General features: G+C 40.6%; 2 protein-coding genes across 2 annotated transcripts; one reads left to right on the top strand and one right to left on the bottom strand.

Moving 5' to 3' along the window:
- Nucleotides 1-11,465: 11,465 nt before the first annotated feature.
- On the bottom strand, nt 11,466-14,687 carry LOC149943504 (uncharacterized). The gene is made up of 7 exons (XM_090176110.1): nt 14,403-14,687; nt 13,812-14,339; nt 13,143-13,266; nt 12,818-13,075; nt 12,681-12,763; nt 12,051-12,426; nt 11,466-11,977 (listed from the first exon to the last, which is right to left on the bottom strand). The coding sequence occupies exons 1-7, from the start codon at nt 14,685-14,687 to the stop codon at nt 11,466-11,468; spliced, it is 2,166 nt and encodes a 721-aa protein (XP_090032236.1).
- A 7,621-nt stretch (nt 14,688-22,308) lies between these two features.
- LOC149943505 (uncharacterized) lies at nt 22,309-24,468 on the top strand. Its single transcript, XM_090175398.1, has 4 exons — nt 22,309-22,336; nt 22,408-22,971; nt 23,038-23,113; nt 23,177-24,468. The coding sequence occupies exons 2-4, from the start codon at nt 22,417-22,419 to the stop codon at nt 23,560-23,562; spliced, it is 1,017 nt and encodes a 338-aa protein (XP_090031524.1). The 5' UTR covers nt 22,309-22,336; nt 22,408-22,416; the 3' UTR covers nt 23,563-24,468.
- Nucleotides 24,469-25,925: the final 1,457 nt, after the last annotated feature.

Genomic DNA, 25,925 nt, shown 5'->3' on the forward strand with positions numbered 1-25,925 from the left:
ATACGATATCGAAGTAAGGAAACAAGACAACGCCACCATACGATATTGAAGTAAGGAAACAAGAGCACGCCACCATACGATATCGAAGTAAGGAAACAAGACAACGCCACCATACGATATTGAAGTAAGGAAACAAGAGCACGCCACCATACGATATCGAAGTAAGGAAACAATAGAACGCCACCATACGATATCGAAGTAAGGAAACAAGGCAACGCCACCATACGATATCGAAGTAAGGAAAAAAGAGCACGCCACCATGCGATATCGAAGTAAGGAAATAAGAGCACGCCACCATGCGATATCGAAGTAAGGAAACAAGACAACGCCACCATACGATATTGAAGTAAGGAAACAAGAGCACGCCACCATGCGATATCGAAGTAAGGAAACAAGACAACGCCACCATACGATATTGAAGTAAGGAAACAAGAGCACGCCACCATGCGATATCGAAGTAGGAAAAACAAGACAACGCCACCATACGATGTCGAAGTAAGGAAACAAGAGCACGCCACCATGCGATATCGAAGTAAGGAAACAAGAGCACGCCACCATGCGATATCGAAGAAGGAAAAACAAGACAACGCCACCATACGATATCGAAGTAAGGAAACAAGAGCACGCCACCATGCAATATCGATGTAAGGAAACAAGACAACGCCACCATGCGATATTGAAGTAAGGAAACAAAAGCACGCCACCATGCGATATCAAAGTAAGGAAACAAGACAACGCCACCATACGATATCGAAGTAAGGAATCAAGAGCACGCCGCCATACGATATCGAAGTAAGGAAACAATAGAACGCCACCATGCGATATTGAAGTAACGAAACAAAAGCACTCCACCATGCGATATCAAAGTAAGGAAACAAGACAACGCCACCATACGATATCGAAGTAAGGAATCAAGAGCACGCCACCATACGATATCGAAGTAAGGAAACAATAGAACGCCACCATACGATATCGAAGTAAGGAAAAAAGAGCACGCCACCATGCGATATCGAAGTAAGGAAACAAGACAACGCCACCATACGATATTGAAGTAAGGAAACAAGAGCACGCCACCATACGATATCGAAGTAAGGAAATAAGAGCACGCCACCATGCGATATCGAAGTAAGGAAACAAGACAACGCCACCATACGATATTGAAGTAAGGAAACAAGAGCACGCCACCATACGATATCGAAGTAAGGAAACAATAGAACGCCACCATACGATATCGAAGTAAGGAAACAAGGCAACGCCACCATACGATATCGAAGTAAGGAAAAAAGAGCACGCCACCATGCGATATCGAAGTAAGGAAATAAGAGCACGCCACCATGCGATATCGATTTAAGGAAACAAGACAACGCCACCATACGATATTGAAGTAAGGAAACAAGAGCACGCCACCATGAGATATCGATGTAAGGAAACAAGACAACGCCACCATACGATATCGAAATAAGGAAACAAGACAACGCCACCATGCGATATCAAAGTAAGGAAACAAGCGCACGCCACCATGCGATATCGAAGTAAGGAAACAAGCGCACGCCACCATGCGAAATCGAAGTAAGGAAACAAGACAACGCCACCATGCGATATCAAAGTAAGGAAACAAGCGCACGCCACCATGCGATATCGAAGTAAGGAAACAAGCGCACGCCACCATGCGAAATCGAAGTAAGGAAACAAGACAACGCCACCATACGATATTGAAGTAAGGAAACAAGAGCAAGCTACCATGCGATATCGAAGTAAGGAAACAAGACAACGCCACCATGCGATATCAAAGTAAGGAAACAAGCGCACGCCACCATGCGATATCGAAGTAAGGAAACAAGCGCACGCCACCATGCGAAATCGAAGTAAGGAAACAAGACAACGCCACCATACGATATTGAAGTAAGGAAACAAGAGCACGCTACCATGCGATATCGAAGTAAGGAAACAAGACAACGCCACCATACGATATCGAAGTAAGGAAACAAGACAACGCCACCATACGATATCGACGATTCCTAGAGACTGGTTATTTTGATCAATATATATAGAAGTAAAGGATTTTTTTTAAATAATTGAAAAAGAAAATGAATTCCCTTGTAATGTTCTTAAAATATCCGTAAAACTTGGAATATCTTCACTCAAAGTTACAATCTCCGAGAAAATGTTTTAAAAAATTAGTGAAAGAATAATTGTTGTAAACTTTTACTTGATTAACAAACAAATAATTTCAAGTACTAACAATTTCACACTGTGATAAGGAATTTTTTAAACTATTTTAAGTATTAATGTCAGACCGTGTTGTGGAAAGAGATTCGCTGGTGGTGTATCGCAACCTGGTCATTGGATTGTTAACATGTATGTGAGCGTGAAACTTTCAGTCTAGTGATGTCGTTCAAGAGACATGGATACTCGTGGTTGTACTTAAGGGAGTTTTGGATTGAACGAACTTTAAGAAATGACAAATTTGGCAACAATTAAGTTAAGTTTTTCTAAAGTCAACAATGTTGTAGGCTGGTTTTCTTGATTGAACAACATGAATGATATCTCGGATGAGCTGTTGCTTAAAACTGAGGCTGGTCAAGAATTTCCCAATCAGAGGCATAAATAAATACTTTAAAAGTAAAGTCACTCAGGTTTGGTTTTGGTTCTATGTTAAGAATGTTTTGAAATCCAAAATGATAAAACAGGCTCCGAGTGTTGAAGCGCGGTTATTTGTTATCCACCGATGTCAAATACCTTCAGCATAAGGTTTTGAGTTTGAGATACAATTTTCAATCTTGGTTAAAAGCGGTGATGGTAGACTCATACAAATTGTCGAATTTTTAACCAGTCAGTCTATAATAACTGCTACTTCATTTGTTTTGACCTGCACATATTTTCGATACACAGGGTGTTATCTAAAGGAACGATACAGGTTCAGGCCTAGTTCTTTCAAAGCTTTGCTACAAAATGAATTTGATAAACACGTTTGGTTGAGATGATCCAAAATTTCTTTATTGCGATTGTGAAAATTACAGCTTATCTTATTGAATATTAATCAATTGAGTCACATTGGAGTGGTTTAGTTTGTCGAAATTTTTATTTCTCAACGACTCTGTTGCGTCTTGGTAAGAAGTAGTTGTTGAGAGCTTGTGTCGTTGCGGCGTATTCATCATGTTGTTGTGCCTATTCCGTTTGAGGGGCTGGTATTTGGAAGGTTTGAAAATGCCCTGTACTTTTGGTAGGGCTGTGCGAGTACTCGACGATTTTTAAGGTCAGATACTCGAATAAGAAAATTTTAAATACTCGTCGATTACCGAGTATCAGAAATTGGCCTTAATCGGGTACTCGAATACTCGAATAAGCCACCTGTAAAACTCGCCGAATTGTTCCGGCCGACAATATTCGGGTAATCGACAATTATATCTTTGTCATAGCCAGTCGCCCGGGTAGAAAAACAGGGGAAATAAATCCAAACGGACATCCCTTTCAATGACCTGGAGTGATTGGCTGACTGGATTCGGATTAAGTTTTTAAGTTTCGGTTTTGAAAGAGCTCAGAATTCTCTCTGCCGTGAGTGCCTGAGTAATTTTCTCAAGTTTAGCGTTTTGTTAATTATTTATATCTCTTTTAACTTGTTAGTTCTTACCTAACATCCAATAAGTAGTAACTAGTAGGCTACTTAAATTTTTCTTAATTACTTGACTACCCGAATAGAATTCGTCGATTAATCAAGTACCCGAACGATTTTTCTAACTACTCGAGTACTCGAGTACCCAACTCGATTAAAATATTACCCGACTGGACTACCAGATGAAAAATTTATTAATACTCGAAACCCGACTAGATTGCATAAAACCACTACTCGCACAGCCCTAACTTTTGGTGTCAGTTAATAGAGGAGCATAAATTTATTTTGGTGTGTATCGCTGAGATCGAAAATAAGGTAAAAGAAAACGTCAGCGAGGAACGAAATCTTCTCTAGACTCTGGTATTGAAAACTGGTTGATTCGGAAGTGGAAACGAAACGGATGATGTTTTCCGGTTTGTTTAATTTGAAAGGACTGTTAGGCTCATACCATCTCCGTCGGAAATTTTGCGTTTTTTACGTTAGATTTAATAAATTAATAAAAACGCATCCGGTCGGTTTGAGTATTTAATAAACGCTGCAATACATAATTTTAAAACGCGCGCCCATTATGTTGCAGTTTATTTTTAAAAGCCAACTTAATTGGAATCATATATTCATTTACTCGGTATTATCATAAGTTTATAATTCTACAGCTGTACATTAACAGCGATTTCTCTAAAAAAGTTGAAGTTGCGGCGTGTCGCCATCAGATGGGCAGTGGCGTAGCTAGGGGGGAGGGGGGTGGCCCATCCCGGGTGTCACCCGTTTGGGCGTTATTTGGGGGTGACACCCGACCAGTGTGTCAGAATTTATAGCCATACCATTATAGTGACCTACGACAGCGTCCCCAAGCCCGGATAGGTGACAAATCCAGCATGGGTAGTAGTACCCTACTACTGATGGTTGCACCTTTGACGCAACCCACTCAACCCAGCAGAAGGTGCAGCAATGGGTGGACCAATTTCCACTTAGCTCACAGCAGTGGGATTAAGAGTGGATGCTGTAGCAACTCCAGCCGACACCCTACCTACGTAGGTAAAGAGTCATACCCTTGGGAAAGAGCTCCTAAAGGGGAACGACGGGCACACAGTGGTCCACATAACCCGGCACAGCTGGCACCGGAGATCCCGGTGTGCCCTAAAAGGCCGGGAAACAGAACCACCTGGCCCTCATACGGTCAGTGTTTTAGAAATCTACAATGAAGTCATCAACAATTTGCTTCAAAATAAAAATGAACCTTTCAACAATTCATCCAAAATGGCAATCGAACTAAATGAAACCAAGGATGGAAACATACAGATATCGAATTTAGTGGTCTATACCGTGCACTCTGCCAGTGAAGTAAATATATGTTTTTATTATATATATTTTTTTTATTAATCATTCTAATTTGTAGGTGTATAATTTATTAAAACAAGCACGAAAAAAGCGGGCAACGGCAGCCACATTAAGCAACGATCATTCGTCAAGATCCCATTCCGTTTTTATGCTTCATATCACAGGCAACAACATTATCACAAGTGAAAGTTGCGAGGGTATAAATTTTTTCAGTTTTAGCAGTTCATTGTAGCATATCTTGAATTAGCTTAGACAGGGCCGTAACCAGAGGGGGGAGGGCACTCTGGCCGTGCCCTACCTAAAATTTTGAGATTAAATTGAAATCTAAGGAAAGTGCCCAGATATTTCGGTGATCATTAAAGTTTTTCCGTTGAACTAGAAAACTAGCAGTGTAAAGAGATACAGAGGCGAAAATTTAATTTATCAGTTCTCACACATGCTATAACACAAGGGGCGTACGCCGCGTACCTAATTTATTCAGTTTTGGGGAGCATATCCCCTGGACCTCTAGGGGGTATATTTCTTTACTAGGAAAATTATTATGAACTCGTAGTTAGTGGCATCGCTAGGCTGGTTTTGGCAGCGCTTGAGCCAAATACTCTTCTATTCTAAGCCAAAGGAATGTTTTTTTCGATGCCGTGTTACCTGGTGAAAGTAAATATTTAGAATCACATCAAACAGGGCTTCGTGAATTCTTGGGCATATCGGAGAGGGTTAAAGTTGAGGGGGTTTCGCGGATTGGGCCAATTCTATCCTAATTTTGGCGCAATCTTGGAATTTTTCTTAAAATGAGTTGTTCCAAAAACGTAACGACCCCTCCCAAATAACGCCCATGCAGGGCTTATGTCTCAAGCACCTCCAAACTTGTAATTCTGGCGACGACACTGCTTGTAGTAAATCTAACAATAACGGCGCGCCCTTCACTCGTTGTAGCTAGGCTCTGGTCAACTGCCCATTGAGCAACGGACAACAGATTAAAACATATACATAGCGGAGCGCCTCACTCGCTCATACTACGCCACTAAAAACCGTGCCCTACTAGTCCCCTACCCAAATTTTAAGGCTGGTTACGGCGCTGAGCTTAGGTAGCAGACCTTGAAAAGGAGTTGATTAACAATTGTAAGTGCATCTACATAGTCAGTGAAAAAGGGTGCTAGAAATGTAGTACAGTCAAAGAGTGCTAAAGCGTGGTTTTAAAACAATTGTTTTATTTCACTGTCACTTTTATCTCCCTGCTCAGATCGAATAGGCACATCAATAAAATCCTACGCTTCCTGATCAGATTTAAAACGCAGGCCAATAAAATCCTGTGATCTCTGATAAAATGTAATGAACACTTCAATAAAATTCTTTGCTCCATGATCATATTTTATAGACATGTCACTAAAATGCTAATCAGATCTAATAAGTATGTCAATAAACTCCTATTCAAAGTCAAATACAGTTTGGTATTGCGACTGTAAGGTCTAAATCTGGCAACAGTCTAGCGAAGGTCAGAATGACAGTTGTTTATGATTATATTTAAGCACCTATTGCACATCCTATAGGAACTTTGAATTTGGTGGATCTAGCTGGAAGTGAAAAATACGAAAACAGCAATGAAGCGGACCGAAAAAAAGAAACTATCAGCATTAATGTTATAATGGCTTTGTCCAAGAAAGTAAGTTAACTTTTTCCATTGGAATCTTATGGTACCACCGCAGATTTGGATTATTTTCATTGATGTTACAATTATAATTTTTATGAAGAACTAATAATTTTTACGAAGAACAAATATTTTTATGCGGAACTAACTAACTGCTGGTTAAATACCCCATCTAAAGAAAGGGTTTTTAGATTTTAACGTAATTAAAAAAATGCTATGGAATTTTTGAAGGGGTGTGATAATTGTTCCCCTTCACGCTGCCACCACCCCAAAAAAATTCTTGATAATTTCTAAAAATTATGTGTACTGCGTCGCTGCTGAATAGTTTTTGCTAAATGTGCGACACAAGGAAATAAAATCGGAAGTTCGGAACTATGCTCCATGTAAAGCAGTCCACCTTCCAGACTAGTTAGCTACAGTGATTATCTTAAATGAGACAACCCCTAATCTCTATAAATAATTACGAAAAGTTATTTCACTTGGAATAACTATAGTTTATTATAAATACTTTGACTCTTATTTGATTCCGTGATTCCACTCTTGATTCTTTAACTCTTATTTGATTCCGTGATTCCACTCTTGATTCTTTGACTCTTATTTGATTCCGTGATTCCACTCTTGATTCTTTGACTCTTATTTGATTCCGTGATTCCACTCTTGATTCTTTGATTCTTATTCGATTCCGTGATTCCACTCTTGATTCTTTGATTCTTATTTGATTCCGTGATTCCACTCTTGATTCTTTAACTCTTATTTGATTCCGTGATTCCACTCTTGATTCTTTGACTCTTATTTGATTCCGTGATTCCACTCTTGATTCTTTGATTCTTATTTGATTCCGTGATTCCACTCTTGATTCTTTGATTCTTATTTGATTCCGTGATTCCACTCTTGATTCTTTGATTCTTATTTGATTCCGTGATTCCACTCTTGATTCTTTGATTCTTATTTGATTCCGTGATTCCACTCTTGGTTCTTTGACTCTTATTTGATTCCGTGATTCCACTCTTGATTCTTTGACTCTTATTTGATTCCGTGATTCCACTTTTGATTCTTTTGACTCTTATTTGATTCCGTGATTCCACTCTTGATTCTTTAACTCTTATTTGATTCCGTGATTCCACTCTTGATTCTTTGACTCTTATTTGATTCCGTGATTCCACTCTTGATTCTTTAACTCTTATTTGATTCCGTGATTCCACTCTTGATTCTTTGACTCTTATTTGATTCCGTGATTCCACTCTTGATTCTTTGACTCTTATTTGATTCCGTGATTCCACTCTTGATTCTTTGACTCTTATTTGATTCCGTGATTCCACTCTTGATTCTTTGATTCTTATTTGATTCCGTGATTCCACTCTTGATTCTTTGATTCTTATTTGATTCCGTGCTTCCGCTCTTGATTCTTTGATTCTTATTTGATTCCGTGATTCCACTCTTGATTCTTTGATTCTTATTTGATTCCGTGATTCTTGTTCGGCTACACACTTGTACAAGGTTCCTTGATTCATCTATTCGCAACCAAAACCAATCTAGCTGTTCGAATATTATAGAAAAGGCGGTGTGACTAGGCAAATGACCAGTTAAAAATTGTCTAGGTCAGTTAAAAAGTTAAATCGAAGGTGGTCAGTTGAGGGTCAGTGGTTCACTGGACCACTAAATAAAAGGGTCTCACTGGTGTTAGAAAATTCCAGCCCGAAAATCGAGTAGCAGGTGACTTTTCATTCCCTACGTCAAAATTTTGCACGGGAAATTGTAATAATTCGAAGGCCGGTGGGGCGTTTAATTCAACTTGGTCTACGGATACCTATTATGGATCAGCTCAGGTATTTCAGGGCACGGGGTCGAAGGCTAAGTCGATGGTAACTGCCACTCACTGGTTCACTTTAAAAAGTTCTTTATTTTCAAGCCTGTAAAGGGGCTCACTGTATTTTCCGTCTGCATGAGATTCAAACCTCACCTTCGAAGTTCCAAATTCGAGCCAACCAAATTGTAGTCGATTGTAATACGCCCGAGAATACGACGAGCTAATACGCTCGGTAATACGAATACGGTTCAACTATAGCCACGTTCACTCATACGCGTTTCGTCTAAAAAGGTTTCGAAGCTCTTCAAATCGTTTTCGACCATAGTTGTGAGACTAGTTAAATCAGAGAGAATTTATAATATAACATTCTAAATTATCTCTAGTTAAATCGCTTAAAACTGGTTCAAATAAAGATAGTAAAGTTACATTTTGACCCAAAAGGTGATAATTATAGGTACACCTCGCGTTGATTGGATCGTTTGAACATTGGTGAATAACATAAATTACAGCAATTATAAACAATATTTTTACATGGGATATATAATTTAGGTTAAAGTCCACTAAAAAGAGTATAAGTTGTTTAAATATAATACTCACCAACGGCTCTCTGACGACGTTATCTTTGGGGGAGGGGCAGAATAACGTGTAAAAGGCTGGTGTATAATATGGCTGGAAGCCTTCACACCATGCACACAGGAGAGGGACTCATTCACTACAATACCATCAAGTAATATAAAAGGCCCAAACAAACGCCCGAAAACTGTTATAATCAAGCTTGAATGGTTTTACGTAAAATGTCACAGGTGGCCGCAACGACGTCGGAGAATCCAGCGTGTACCTGCACTGAGGACGTCTACTAGATTGGCCGGCAGAGCCCTAGACGTTAGTGCCCGAAGAAGAAAAGCCCGGGCCGTCCGTCGCGATGGGCAAGCGAATAAGGCGTGGGAAGCGTCATCCACTGCGGCTCCACACCTAGTGCCGGAGGCCGTGAAACTTAGATTAAAGCGATGGAAGTGGGAAGTCTGCCACAGCCGAGGCGCGCGAGTATCGTGTCATCCCGCCGCGTTTAAGTTATCCGCATAATGGCTTGGGAGCCAGGAAAAGGCTTCGCATTCAGAAGACGCCATTGTGTCCTAGTTACTGACCACTCTTGAGCATAGATGGGCATTTCGAGAGTTGTTAATACCAGTTTCACTACAGAGCTTGACCAAATAGTGCCTGCGATCACGCATTAATATCATGGCGTAACCCGATCTAGAAATCCCTGCAATACCATTTATGAGTGGGGTCGTTTTAGCACTACCAGCGTGAACAAAAGTATGATCGACCAACTTTGGTAATCTCGCGGAAAGAGTCGTTCCTTTTAGGTTTCGACACAAAAAACAATGAGTGTATCGTCATTCGTATTCTATTTCACTTAAAAAACCTAGGTACATATTGTTCACTGAAGTTTTTTCTCGATAAAATTTTAATATTTTTTTATTAGGGTGAATAGGTCACGTTGAGCTAAACATTTTGATTAGTATAACGATCTGAGCTCCGAGATAATATTGGCTCTTTTTGGGGTGATTGTAATTTTGTAGTTTCTTTTTTAATAATTTGATATTTTACCGGGAGAGAATGTCTAAGCTTAATGTTTATTCGATAACGAGGATATCTGAGTTTTAAGAGATTATTTTTTTCTAAATGTGAGCCTGCTTGATAAAAACTAAACCCAGAAATATGTTTGCATAGAATGACGAACGAGTCATTTACAAATGTTCAAAAAACTATCGTGCCTATATTGGTCACGTTTTAACAAAATTAACTACCCATAGTCAAGAACAACGAAGTTCAAGTCTAAAGGGCGAGGTTTTTTCGCTTTTTTCCATCCATCGATATCTGGCGTGAATAACCTTGAAATCCTTTCAAGGTTGATCACGGTAGCGTAAACTATGAACAGAAGAACTAATACTATATCTCTGTTAAGTTGTTTAGTTTCAATTTAGGTTTTTCTGGCGCGGTCAGACAGTCAGTCACTTCTAATTGCCTTTATGTTTAATTTAGCTACTGTTTGTTCCAAAATATGGTAAATAAGCTATTCAATCGACCATAGAGAGACTGAGTGGTTTAGCTCCAAGAGCACGCGTCTATTCGCGACGGACACTGGACTTGGTGGCGCTGCGGTGCCTACCCCTATAAGGGTGAAGCGTCTGCTAAATCTAGTAGTTTCTTCCACCACCGCTAAGAGCGCCACTGTGATTTCCGTCGCCAATAAGGGGAAATGTGGGACCATAACATATTTTATTTCGCCGCAGTCGGTTTCTGGCCACGTAACGTAACGAGATTCGACCAGTATTCTTAAGCCCCATTTTCATGCTCGCTGGTAGCGGGTAAAAATCGACAAAATCCGCTTCCGCTACACACCTTTTCACTTTCCGCGTCGATCTGTTTTAAACAGATATATTAGCTTTATTTTCACGCTTGCGAGTGGTGGATGCGAATTTTGACGATTTTTATCCGCTACCAGCGAGCATGAAAATGGGCCTTTAAAGTGCTTGTTGACGACTTCCGTGTGCTGCACTACCCCTTTGACCAGCCAGTCTATATTTCCCCGCAACGCGCGTGTAGTGAACAAGTCGATCCACACTATGAGCCTTTTGCGTCTTCAATTCTTCTGGCGCTTTTCCCGTCGATCGCGCGTCACGTTCATATACGGGAAGTGCGCAAATGTTTCAAGTATGAACGAGACGCGCCTAAGCGAGAAAAGCGCTCGAAGAAGCGAAAACCTCATAGTGTGAATCGACCTTTGACAATAGGGCGAGCAAAAAACGAGGAGGAACTATTAGAAGAGCACTGCGTGAAAAACGAGAACTGTTCGAAGTGACCGCGCAGCACCTGGTATTTCATTTCGAAACACAGCGACTGAACTTATTCATTAGGTGTCATACTTTTAGATATGATGTTACTTATTTTGGGATTGTACTGAAATTAAAGCTTGATTTCGAAAAACAATTTATTACATTTAATAATGACTACAGTATTAGCAAACCCAAGCTACATTTCAATCAATAATAAACTGATTAGTCGTCTTCTACAATATCTTGTTTTGTTAAAATGGCTTCTATTTGTGGCTGCCTAAATTCTTGATATAGTAAACAGTCCTGAACAGTAGTAATTCCGAGCCTCGCGCGCCTGGCTCTTTGTAGGGAGCCACCTTTTGAAAACATTCTTTCATAGCCCGCCGAAGTGGCGGGGGTAGACAAATGTCGTTTAGCTAACGGAGCTATCGGTCCATATTTTTGGTTGTTTTCTCTCCAATACGCTAATGGGCACGTTAAATCGGGATTGGCTTGAACTTCAGTAATGTAATTATTAATAATTTCTTCTAAAGATCCTGGCTCTAATCTGCGCTTCTTTTTATGCATAAGAGCAAAACAGCTGGAATTTCGCTCAGCTGATTCCGTTTCATGGTCCTGGCTAGGTGGAACGAAAAATTCGACAGCGTAGGTTGTTAGCATTTCAACGGCGTCTTTTTTGCTTGGTGTTTTAAAGTGCGGGTAGGTATGCGCCCAAGGTGGAGAGCTGAAGTCTTCTATAAATATAAAAAATGGATACTAGAGACTAACTTCTTGTAAATGAGAATGGTTTCCGGAAACAATAGTTACCTTCAAAAATAAACAATTTTTGTCTCGGGTCCACCATTGCTGGTATCAAATAAAAGGGATCAGATAAGTGGGCAGCGAATCTCGATTCCAAATCTTTCAAAATATTATCGCGGAGTGCAACGAACTTCGTAGTGGTGTTGGCAAAAATATTTTCAAAAACTTCAAGTAATTTCATTACTACGATGGAAATTTGAGGTCCGTCTCCTTGCAAACAATCCGTAGCGACTTTCAGTGGGTTTAATAAATTGTGAATATCTTTAATTTTTGAAAATAATCCTGGTGATGGTGCACTTGTTATTCCATGTTTCGACAATGAATTGTCCTTGGTGTTTATAGCTTCCATTAGGGTCTTTGTAATTGCCGATCTCATTACCGGCTTGGAAAGATAAAACAAGCCGTAAATAAACAAAGATGGTTATTAAAGGATGCGAAATGTTTTTACAAAATCCAATTGTACAAGGCGTTCGATCGACGAAAAATAATTCCTGGGCGGGGATTTGGAGGGATAATGGCGAACGAGAATGTCCAAACATGATTGGTCATGGAATTCCCCTTGCACCACGGGTTGGACAAGCATGTTTTGGCTTTTCATGTCCGCCATGTCCACCATTTTTTAAACCAAAAACCCACTTTGGTTTTATTCTTGCCCTCTACCAAACGCCTGTTACGGTTGGGGATTTGAGGCGAAGGTTTTGTGACAACTAAAAGTAATCCTTGAAACAAGTATTATAACAGCGGATTACTACCAAAAACGTAGTGAAACTTACCTTTAGAAACCGTTCCATTGCGAAACATAAGGAGTTCCAACGTGTTTGCACTGGGCACACTAAATCCAGGCCACCTTGTTGATTTCCTGAAAAACATAATGACGCCGTGGACATAATCGCACACTGGCTTCGAAAAGGAATCAATTTTGAGATTGTTTACGACGACTATCTGGAGTGTATGGGCTACACAGCTTAGTCTATTCCACTTGGCTTTAGCAATTGTATCCTGTACAATTATCCAGCTGTTATCATTCCACGCTATATATAAACGATTAATCGAAATTTAAAATTACGTAATTTGCACCAAAGTTTTACAAGTAAATACCATCATCTAATTGGTAGCCGGAATCATCGTCGGACTCTTCGTCTTCCCAAGGTTCGGCATACAGCGCTTGTAAATTGAAAGCTTTTATCATATTACTCGCGTTGTCCGCACAGACTGTGACCATCTATTTTTAGATTAATAAAATCACTGTAGACATAGAGCGAGGCAAGACAAAAATCGTGTTAAATATCCCATTCCGAAATTAGCGCAAAGAGAGTATTAGACCTCGTGTTTACTAGGGTTAACCATGCTTTCAAGATATTTCGGCTCTGCCCAGGGCCGTGCAGAGATATTCTGCAGCCCGGGGCAAACGTCACTCGCGGGCCACCGTTAATAAGGCAATACAAGTCACAAGATGACTTAGGCCTGTGGTGGTGATGTGGGTGTTAGCTTATCAGAGTTATATTTGCACACCCCTCGAGCCTTCAAAGAATTGTCAATCGTTCTCATGCCCCCCCCCCCCTGAGCTTCTTTGATGAGCCCTACAGCTATGGGCCCCCTATAAGTACCTCGTGTGGCCTTTTCGGTAGGGCCCCAGGGATTTTACCCCCCTGCTCTTCCACCCCCTGCACGGTCCTGCTTCTGCCTCTCGCTTTAGAAAGCGGCGGACTGGTTTTTTCGGATCTAGGTTAAATAATGAATTGTAGGTAATACTCCCTTTAAGATTACCTGTGTTGAAGCGATACTTAGATTACTAAGAATGTCCTCAAGTTTGGAAAGAATATTTTCCCCAGTATGTTTCTCTTCGAAATGTACGAAAGCAAGAGTTCGATGTTGAAGCTTAAACATATCGTCAATAAATTGACATTTTACTCCAAGGACAGCTTCCCTCGTTCGGGAAATCCAAATATCTAATGTTAAGTGTATGTACGGAATATCTCGCAGAGTTTCCTTTAGCATTGGCGTTATATCGTTAGAAACAAAATTTTCTAAATCTCTCCTTACGGATCGACGTGACTGAAGGTTGATATGCGGTAGGAACAAGCACATAAATGCTTTAAAAGCCTTTCCTTCGACAAATCGAAGCGGAAGACCGTCGACAGCGACTAGGTCTACCATACATTGCTTGAAACATAATTGCTGAGCTGAAGTTAAAGACGTCTTTTCAACTTGTTTCAGTGGTAGATCGTGCGATTTAAGAAAACAACTGTTACTTCCCAAGTCACGAGGGTAAAGCGAAACATCTTTGTGTTTTTTCTGAAATGTCCGTACAAGCGTCGTGAATTTATTGAATGTTTAATTAAAGTCAAGTAAACGTACCTGCAAGTGTCTTTCGAAGTTTCCCGCTCCGTCTCCTCTTTTCCTTTCGTTGCATAATTTACAAGTAAGAACTTTATTGGGACCAGGGACATTGGTACCAGTAATTGGCACTGAACCATCGTAGACGTAAAACATATTTAGCTTACGCTTGCCGAAATTCCCGGAGTTAAATTTTTCCGTAAAAGAAGGGCACATAACTAAATCGATATTTTTCACGTCTACTGATTTTAAATTGTTCCCTGAACCTAAACTATCGGCGTCAACGTGGTCGTCTTCGTCTGACATTGTTAAGATCTACTCTAATGTGACCGCGATTCGTAAGTTCTTACGTGCAATGTTCATACTCTTCTGTCTTATTTTTTGTGAAGGAAAAAAACGCTTAAAAACTGATAATTTATAAAGTCCAGATAATATTTGTAAACGATATTTCTGAGCAAATAATGTGTGCATTTTTTAAAACTAACTCAAAACTCGGTTCGTATGAATTTTTCAAAGAATAAAGTCGTCGTTAAAAAAATATTTTTTTAACGTTTGAATCGGTGCCAAAAATACTATTCTCGTAGATAACAACGGTATCTGAGGGCTTCAATATTAATTGAAATATTCACGACGTGAACGCCGTTCATAACTCCTTTCAAATAAATCCATATCAGTAATTTTTAACAAGATAATATGTTTATTTAATATTGTTTGGATTTGAGAACACGGTTTTGTAAATTTTAGTTCATTCGTCGTTCTCCGTTGTATTATCACGGTACGAAGTGGTAACGCAATAATATTAGTAAACTTTCAAATCTCACTCACTCATTTCAATATATTTAGGGGCGAAGTTTCCTCGACCTATGAAATTGTATCTCGCTATCCTATATTTTCTGAAATAATACTGGTCATGGACCGTGATTGAGCTGAAAACGCCCATCTTTGCTCTTGAGTCCATGTCGATGAAATTTCCCTGCGGCAGGCTCCCTTTTCCTCCGCGAGGAGGAAGTCCATCTTTACTGGGCGTAGAAGCTTAGTAACTCCCGTCAGACGGTCCGCCATTTTCTTGCCCGGAGCTCCAACATGAGCCGGACACCACGTGGGAGTTATCGGCCACTGGTATCCATCACAAAGGTCGTGAATGGTGGTGACCACCGGGTCCGTAGAACGAGAGTGAAGCTGCGTAAGACAAAGCTATTTGAATAGCGAAGAGTCCGAACCTATTTATGGGATGACCGGAATCCACAAGACGCATCGCGCCGACATTGATAGCCGGGATCGCGAAAGCCGCACGCGCCACACCCGAGCCCTCAGCCAACGAGCCGTCGGTATAGATGACTGTAGCGTTCTTTCCGTGAGGTTCTAGAGCCGCGAGGGAAATTTGTCGCAGCATATCCGAACTGTTATCCTCCTTAGCGGTAGTGAGCGAAGTCGAGAGAATCGTCGCGGCGGGCGGCTGCCAGGACGGCGAACCCTTCAAATGGCGACGGGAGGTATTGAAGAGCCAGCTCAGGTTGTGGGCCTGTGCCAAACGCCAAGCCCTGAGGAGGAATAGTAAACGTCCCAACGGGAAGTGATGTAACAAAGTCTCGAGAGGAGACAATCCTTTCCTCAGAAAGGAAGTGTAGTAAGAAGGAGTGTCCGCCGCGGCGCACGGAGCGAGGTTGAGGAGGTTCAACAAATCGCATCTGAAGCACAATGGAGAAAGCGCTGCTTCCGCCTCCATGAAACTAATGACCAAGGATGACTCTGAGAGCTGCATTTTGAACCTTGTCAAGCTTAGCAAAAGCAGTGGAGGTGGCCGACGCATAGAGAGAGCTGGAATAATCCATCCTGGAGCGAATGAGATGGGTGTAAAGCATTCTAAGGACTGCTCTGTCGGCCCCCCAGTCAGTCACCGAAACCGCCCTCAAAAGATTGAGATGCTCCAGAGAAGTCGAGATCAGCCCGTCGATGTGGGCTGCCGATGAGAGATTGTGGTCTATAGTAACCCCTAGATATCTGTATGACGTCACCCTCGACAGGATATTGTGTCCTAGCTGAAGTTGAAGAGCGTCCGGAATCTGTTTGACCTTGGATAGAACTATGTATTTGCATTTCAGCAGCTGGAAGTTTAGACCCTATCTTACGCCATAGGACGAAACATTGTCCAGGGCGACCTGCATCGTCGTATATAGACGCTCAAAGTTCCGACCGCATATCCAGGCAGCGATATCATTTGCGTGTTCACCTTGTTCGACCGCCCTGGGACATAGCAAGGGAATCCCATCCAGCATGATGCTGAAGAGGAGGGGACTTACCAAGCTGCCCTGAGGGACGCCCTGCTTAACCGTTGACTCGCACTTGGGAGATACGATCTGTCAAGAAACTTTCCACGCAGCTGAGAAGGTTACCCTCGAGGCCGCGTGGTGAGGAACACTCCCGAAGGCATCTTATAGACAATGTTGGTTGGTTGCTAGGGCGCACTGTGCCGCTGTAGTCAACCGGGAAGCATTATATGTTGTCCGCCGACCCTTCCGGAAACCCGATCGGTCTTGGGGCTGTTGTAGAAACTCAGAAGTGCTGTGCGGAACGTCGGAGTAGCATTTTTTATAATAAGGTTAGAAATGTTGTCCACGCCCAGAGCCGTATTGCGTAACCCGAAAAGGACCCCATATAGTTCCTCTGCCGAGAATGGGGCATTGTACCTGGTGGAAGGTCGCGCGAGTAATAGTTCAGGGACATACACTGGCGGGAGATGTATGTCAGCGTCAGCTGAGTATGCCAAACACTACACAACATTTTTCTGGTATTTCAGCACCATTATGGAGCGTAAGGAGCTTCCTGGGGCGGATCCCTGTTTTGCTCCACCTAACCTGGTTCCAGGGGCGTGTGTGCATGTAGCCTGTCGCAATAGGCCCTCCAACTAGCACCAATGGAGCACCATGGAGGCCGACGAGGAGACGAGCGCCCCCACCCTTTTTGGTAGGCAGGGCCGTGCTTAGAGGTCTCGCGGCCCCGGGCGAAATGCATGGGCGAAACTGACTTGTGAGTGTAGCGGCTCTTCCGGTATATACATCCCTATGGTAAAATTTTAGCGGCCCTGGGCGACCGCCCTGCTCTCCACCCCCTAAGCACGGCCCTGTTGGTAGGAATCGTATCCAGGGAAATCTGGCGGAGAAGATTTTCCGCAGAGTATACAGATAACGGAGCGTCCCCCAGTGTGTCACCCAAAAGGATTCTAAAACGTTTCCTGTCCGCCGCTGGATAGTGCCAATGCATACCACTTGCCGTAGAACGTGTAGTGTGTGCTGGGCATACGAGGGCAAACCTCCGGAGGGAACTTCGGAGGGAACTTCGGAGGGCTGAAGGGCTTAACGTTAATTTCAATGAGGCCCTCAAAGCCCTCCGGAGGTTTGCCCATGTATGATGCTGGGCCACCTTTAAGGCTACACCACCCCGGTCATAGATGTCAAAAGGCGTAATCCAGACAGTGGTAAAGCGAATCTTAAGAGCCAGCACCTCCATCCCGACACATCCTGGGGAAGGAAACTGTACCGTCGGAAGAGAACTAGCAACCAGAATCGCAACGCCACCCTTGGCGCCTTTCGCCTGGGGTGGGAGAGAAACGTGATTCGTATGTGATTCATCGATTCGAGTAGGATTCCAAGATTCCGAAGATTCGAATATTCCCAAGATTCCTGATTAGATTCTTGAGATTCGGAATCACGGAATCAAGGTCCGTACGAGATTCCTCGAAGTGACGGATATTAGGGTTAGGGTACGTCAGCGGCGGTGGCGCGAAGCTTTCCACGACTCGGATCAACCCGAAAAGGGTCCCCAGAGATTCGGAGGCATTCTTTCGTTCTTGGCGTTTACCCTTTTTGCTACAAGCAAGCCGTTCGAGCTTTTGCCTGGAAGCAAAGGCGCGCGTCTGCCAGGAAAAAGGTCCCTCTCTAATACGAGATTGTTAGAAGCTGTATAAAGGGCCTACCCTTACAAAAACTTTCTTAAGAATTTGTAAAGGGAAATTCTATGGAATTTCGTAAGATATTTTTTTGGGAAATATTGGGAAGTTTGGCACTTTTTTCCCAAGCACTTCTTAAGATATTCTTAAGACAAATACCCAAGACAATCCCAAAGATATTCCCAAGGTTTTTCCAAAGATATTCCCACGGTTTCGCACAGAAATTCTCAAGAAATTACCAAGGTTTTCCAAAGGTATTTGCAAGGTTTCGCAAAGACATTCCCAAAGTATTCTCAAGAAATGCCCTAGGTGTTCCCATGGTTTTTCCAAGAAATTCCCAGAGTATTCCCAAGAAATCCTTAAGGAGTTCCCATGGTTTTCTAAATAAAATCATACGGTTTTCCCAAGAAATCCCAAAGGTTTTCCAAATACAATCCTACGGTATTCCAAAGAAATTACCAAGTTTTTCCAAAGAAAGTCCCAAACTATAACCAAGTCATTCCCATGAAATTCCCAAGATATTTACACGTTTTCCCATTTATGTATGAATTAAAATTTATCGCCAAAAAGAAATGTACGATAATTTTCCAGGAAAATCGATAATTTTTTGGCCTAGACACGATAATTTAAGATTTTCGATCTGGCAACGCTGGCGACACATTTCCGAACTTGACATCAGTCAAAGAATTTAGACTTTGCATCAGTCATCAGTTTACTTGATGCTGAAGAAAATAAACATTATGATATTTTTGTGGACGAAAATGAATTTCAGAGAAAACCGAATGTTAAGTTAATTTATAATGAAATATTTCCTTTTAAATTATAAATAAAATGTTTTATTCCTTCATATTATATTGTTGTGAAATTGTGTAAAAATATTTATTGTCAAAGGCTTATATCAGAAATACATGAACCGAAATTATCAGCGACCTATCCCGCTTATACTAAAGGCGTTTTCCCCGTCTCCCCCTCTCTTTACTCGGTTGTAGTCCCCCCCTCCGCGGAATGCAATCCTCTACGGGTCCGTGGTACAGATTTGAATACTCACCCTGGTGGCCGCCGTGAGAAACTTTAAAAAAACACGGACTAAAAAAATACTTAAAAAGTACCTTTTTCAGTCAGTGTAAAGAATTACAGCTACCATTATATCAGATATCAATTTAGTTAAAAAAAACCTGCTTTCTTGACGCAACAAACGGGCGGTTAAGGTTTTTTAAATATCCTATCAATTTATCACGTATTCTTAAGTTTTCTTCCATTATTTAAAAAGTTAAACTACTTTCCGACTGCATACTAAATGATACTACAACTTCACAATCTATCAACTAGTAAGCCTAGGTTCGCAGACTATAATACGTTCGATAATTTGACCTTCGTTCAACTGGAACTATTTCATTTTTCACTCACTAGATGGCATAATACTCTACCCGGCATGCACTCAAAAATATACCTTGGCCGCGGGTGGGTTGAAATATTTGAATGCTTCCTTGTCACCCTCCCCTAGCGCTGTGGGAAAACGCCTCAGAATAAAAAAGCAGTCGCTGATAATTTCGGTTCATATATTTCTGCTTATATTAGAACGTTCATGGCATTCTCGTAAGCCGCGATCTTTAGAAGAATCTTTTTACTTTTTACGCTTTTTAGCGAGTTCTCACGAACTAGTCACGAAGAACTCTTCTCAGAATTCCTTCTTAGAATTTTGATGCGCCCATGGTTACAACTTACTGTCAGTGTTGCCAGATCGAAAATCTGAAATTATCGTATCTAGGCCAAAAAATTATCTATTTTCCTGGAAAATTATCGTACATTTCTTTTTGGCGCTAAATTTTAATTCATACAAAAATGCGTTGAATTTAGATGATTTTTTTAAAGCACTACAGGAGTTTTATTTCAGGGAAATAAACAAAATGTCTATTATCATAATTAAATGAACTGAATATGATTAAAAATGTATTAAAAAATGCGGTAATAGCTAGGAGTAATAAACTCACACTCAGGACTACGCGTACAGAAAATGTATATCATTCGCTTTTAAGTAGAAATGTTATATAAATTAATTGAGCGTAGCTCTCACTGTGGAAACTGGCAGAAAAAGTGGCTGTCCGGTCCTAGAGAAGCTATTGGATGAAACGAAAAGGGGCGTTTCGGAAAACGACTCGAGAGGGAAAAACGGGTGATTGTTCCGCGCTTTAAAAAAAATTGGTATTCTCTCACTGCGATGAATTGGGGGGAAAAAAAGTGGGGTTTCGGAAAACGAGTCGAAAGGGAAAGAGTGGTTAATCGGTCGTGTTGGGGGGAAAACGACTCCAGAAGAGCCGGCGCCAGAAAATTGCTGTCTGACGGAGCCACGAGAGGGGAAACAAGTGGGCCCGGCAGTCCCAAATAATAGTTTCACACGAGCCAAGCTTTACGAACACACGAATAGTAGTATAACCGGTAACGGAAACATGAACAAATAAAATAAACGGTCGAGAAAAACCGCTCGAAATATTTTTGTGGGTAATATGGGAACCGCTCGAAATATGTTTGTGGGAAATATAGGGGTGACAATTTCAAAAATTACCCAGAGTGGTTGGGCTAAAGGGTTAAAAAACCAACAGAAGCGATTTCACCACGTTTAGAGATGCACTTACGAAAACCCATGCCACCCCCTCCCCTCCCTTCACACCTAGGGGCTCAGGGAAGGTGATAGCATAGTTCCCAAATTCCACAGAATGGCTGGGCTCCGAAGAGTCGCCAACAATAGATAGGAGCGCTCGGTGGGAGAGTCGCCATATCTTACCCTCCCCCACCCGAATGGAAGCGAGAGGCAAGCGCTGTTGCGGAAACCGTGTGCGAACGAAAACGCCAAAACGCCTGAGACGGAAACGCCAGAAGATCGCCGAATCCCGATTGCCTGACTTGCAAGGTTGTTGGTTGTCTAAACCGCGTGAATTTTAGGGATGAAAAGCTGGTGTAACTATAGCAGCATATGGCTAGCTTTCTACGGCCTTTCCCTCTCTGGTTTAAAGCGCGAGCGTAGGAGGATTCTACCGTGGCGTAAGAGAACGACGTTATTGCGGACGGTGGGAATCCTACCGTGGCGTTCGAAAACGGCGTGTTTGCGAACGGCGGCGGCGGGGACCGTAGCGGCTACGGGAGTTTTACTCTAGCCTATACTAGGCTCGTGTAAAACTAAAAAGACTCAACAGCTGACAATGACCGAAAAACACAAAACGTTTAAATGAATTTTTAAATTTATATTTTTATTGACCGAAAAAAACAAAACGTTTAAATGAGTTTTGAAATTTATATTTTTATTTAAAAAAAACAACACGTTTAAAAATTTATTTTGAAATTTTACGTAAAAGAACATTTAAACAATGGGCCACGTCGACGTCGACCTCAGATTCCACACCGGCAAGTCGTTCCCCGCATCTTATAACTGTTTCTCCACTCATTAATGCAAACGAATTGAAATAAAGAGTAATCTTTAAAAACTAAATTATTTATCTCGCTTTTCTTTCTCTACTTGAGTTTAATTAATCTAAGCCTAATTAACCACCGGATTTGCATCTCGCTCCGCTCAAGTATTTGTTGAAAATTCCGTTTTCGGTTTTTGCAACGTCCTAGTAATAAAATATAAATCGTTCGTAGGTTTTTAAAAAAATCTAAAGATTATCGTACATTATAGTACGTTGAGGCAGAATTATCGAAATAATGGTACGATATCGTACGCCATGAAAATTATAGTACGCCCTAAAAATTTTGATTAAATTATCGCACTGTGCGATAATTATCGTACGTCTGGCAACGCTGCTTACTGTATTGGCCGCGAACACCGGTAAGCAACATACAACCAATCACCGCGAAGCTAACACTTTAAACTCTCGGCCAATACGATACGTAAGCTTATTTCGTTCCGTGAGTTTGTAGTCAAGAAATTTCGCAACGTTTTTTATCGAAATAATTGGATCGTTAATTTCGTGTTTTGCACAATTACCGTAGCAGTTTTATATTTAGTTCTTCGGTAAGTATATTTATCGAAATAATTTTAATAATATTTAGACATCATTAAAATTTTGGGGACATTGGTTTCAGGTTAGAAAGATGCCTGGTGGATATAAATGTGCAGTTTTTAACTGTGACAATACTCGTCAGTATACTAATGATAAGAAGATAAAGTATCACTGTTTTCCAAAGAATGCTCAAATTAAAAGCCAGTGGCTTAAGAGACTGGGGAGATCTGACGATTGGATTCCCCCCCTTAGTTTAGCAGTATGTTCTGACCACTTTACTGATGACTGCTATAATTATGATTATACAGGTGTTAAACAACATCTTAATCGTGGTGCAGTACCAAGTGTATTTAATAAAGTACTAAGAATTACTAGTGGTGAACCAAGCTTGGTTGCTGTTTCTGCTCCCCCACCATTAGAAATTCATCAATCATTAAATAGAGAAGAGGATATTGCCAATGTTGCATCAAGCTCTGCGACAGTTACTATTCCCTCACTACATGGAATTCCTAAATTATTTATTATGGAAGAGATTCCTTCATTGACCTTACCAACAATTGAGAGTAAGCATTATGGTATGGACACAAGTTTTCACGAGGCTGAGAGTACCGCACAGGCCTTAATCTTCCATTCCTATGCCTCTAGTGTAAGTAAGACATTTTCTTACCTGTTTTAAAATCTATTTTAGTTATTTAAATGATATTGATTTTAGAAAACTAGTATATCAGTGGGTGTCCAAACTTCGGAACTGAAGGTAAAATCTATAGGAACTCTTGTCCGTCCAAGTGGTAAGAATGAATTTAAATTACTAAATTAATTGGGATGTACATTTTAGAATTATTTGGTTTTAGATTTAATAGAATCATTTGCTGTTCCTATAATGTTTTTGAGTGAGTCAGTTGCCCTTGACACTGAATCTGAAAATGAAGATATGCCTGAAGAACCAGTGCCAGAACCAATTACTTTTTCTCAAGAAACTGTAACCCGTGAAGGTGGTAAACACCATAGTGACATCTCAAATGAACCCACTAGTGAATTTGATCCCCATTTTGAGGAAAAATTTATGGTCTTTTCATCATGTCTTTTGACACTTTTCAGAATTTGTCAAATATGTCATAAATATCCTGTAGTGAATGTTAAACAAAGAATTTGTGGCTCACTTCTGTGTGTTACAACAGAATGTGTTGAAGGTCATATTTTTAAATGGGAAAGTCAGCCAAAGTTTGGTGCCACATAAGATTCAGTTAGTCAATTGCTTTGAAATGAGTGTTTTGTTGTTGGTTTTTTTATTTTTTATAACGGAGCTATGGTGTTTGCCAAAGGCCTTAGACACCAATGAAATGTCATATTAGCAAAAGTAAATATAGGGATAAAGTCTATCACTGCCTTCAGATTTTACCTTCCACCATGCTTGACACCCTTTTTGAAGAGCTAGTGATCACGTGATATTTCTAACCAATAAGGATAGCACATTACGCGCGAAGTAGGGCATTTGTGGTATTCCGGTCCGCGCTCAAGATGAAAATTTTGAATTTTATTCCCTGGCAACCATGTCACCGCCTCGCGATTTCAAATAGTCTCTCTGTCAAATGCTGAACATTATTTCCGTCGATAACAGTTGATTTTAATTAATAATTACTATATCAATTGTAAAATAACAAAAAAATCTAGTAGCTATAGCTATTATTTCAGTTAAACTTGCAAATTGTTAGGCCTTAACATCGTAGATTCACCAATTAGTCCCGATCTCCGTTCTTAGATGGCGCCACGCTCTCCACGATTTAAGTGAGCGTTAATATAGTTACGGTTTATTACTTTTCAAAAGTCGTGTTATTATTTTTAAAATGTCGCATTTTAGTTTCTATCATATATCTACTTTATTTTGGAACTAAATTAACCAAATTATCGAAAGCAAAAGTTTAATATTCACGTATTTTATAGAGAACTATTTTTCATCGTGGCGGAGTACAACCGATACCTTTGTTTCCCTGTAAAGAGGCGAGGGGGAAGTCATTTCCGAAGCCCAAAAATTTTACCCCTCAAATAAGACGTCGTGCGGTTGGACCCAAGTGCCAGACTTTCTCCCCCTATTTACTTTTGATATTAGGCATTTGATACATAAATTGTTTAATAAAACTTGCAAAAGCTATAGAGTGCTTTCAATTTGAAACTCATAATGTCACCAATGTAATTTCCCTATTGATAAAAAACGGTAACTGTCATGGCGGCCACTATTAACACTACAGAAATAATATTTACATCCGCCATTAGTAACAGCTTAAACAAAAGTATAACACTCAACAATTTTGGTTAATAGTAGTCTGTCTTAGAGCCAAACAACTAAAATGTTAAGTTTGGTGACGATAAATACATGCAATAAGCTTATATAGTTATTTTCTAAAATAAGTACCGGCAGAAATGAAGGTAATGTTTATTATAGTCAAAGTAAGCCTTAGTTTTCATTTTCAAAGCGTTTAAAATGCCAATATGCCTCGACTATGCTTGGCTATTCTTTTAAAAATATTGGTGATAGCAAAGTTTTGAACGCAGTAACTGGCAGTTCCTAAGACGGTTCATACAAACCGTGAAATATCAGCAGATCAGGGAATTGGAATGTCGACAGAAAAGTCAGGGAAATTCCATTTTTTAAGTAACAATCAGGGAAATTTATGAGAGTTCAGACAGTTTGTTTTAAAGGGAATAGAACCTCCAACGCGTTCTTTATGGAAGACCCCATCAATTTCCTTTATTCCCTTCACAAATCAGCGATTATCAGCGCCACCGGTGTGAAAAGCCATGGGAGGCAGCGGACGATATTGGAACCCTTGGAGGGCGACAGAAATACCAGAGGTGATATACAAATTTCCATAAATAAGTTTTTCTTATCTCTAAGTGAATTCAGAAATCAAACTGATATGGAGATTTCAGAGCGCAATTTTTGTGGGGTTTACTGTTTTAGGCCGATTTCTAAATTTTCTCCAATAGTACGATCTCTTTCAAGTTATAGCATAATTGCTTGGAGCGGCACTACTATAGAACCTTTAGAAACGTAAAAGATTTTCTTTTGAATATGTTTACATAGGAATGAACATCGAATAAAATTGTACAGTGACTTTAAAGCGTTCTCTATCAGATAATTGTATGCAAAAGCTATTTTTAATAAACGTAAATTTTTTTTGGTATTATACACCTATATTTAAAGGTGGATAAAAATGCTGACCCCCCAGCAAAATTATAATTTATATGAAATACCAATAAGAATCTGCTATTTCGTTACACTTCATATGAAGTGCAGACGATTTTAAACTATAAACACGAAACTACGCAAGACAGGAAATTCATCTCCATATGGGAGAGTTTCGTTTGTCCGACCTTGGAGAAAGGAAGTATTCTGGAGTGGAAAATCCCATAGCGGTAATAAGAACGTCCTTTCCCACCTATTGCTGTTAGAATTACCCAGACTACACCGGTGTTTGGTGATGGGAATTCTACAAAGCCGCAGGTGGCGCCCGACTTTTCCACTCCAGAATACTTCCCTACTCCAAGGTCCGACCACAAAATACACGTTACGCCGACTGAGAAGTCGGTCAAATGGACTGT

This window comes from Leiobunum rupestre, chromosome 5 (genome assembly GCF_980474605.1).
Source record: "Leiobunum rupestre chromosome 5, qqLeiRupe1.1.hap1, whole genome shotgun sequence".
Taxonomy (NCBI): domain Eukaryota; kingdom Metazoa; phylum Arthropoda; class Arachnida; order Opiliones; family Sclerosomatidae; genus Leiobunum; species Leiobunum rupestre.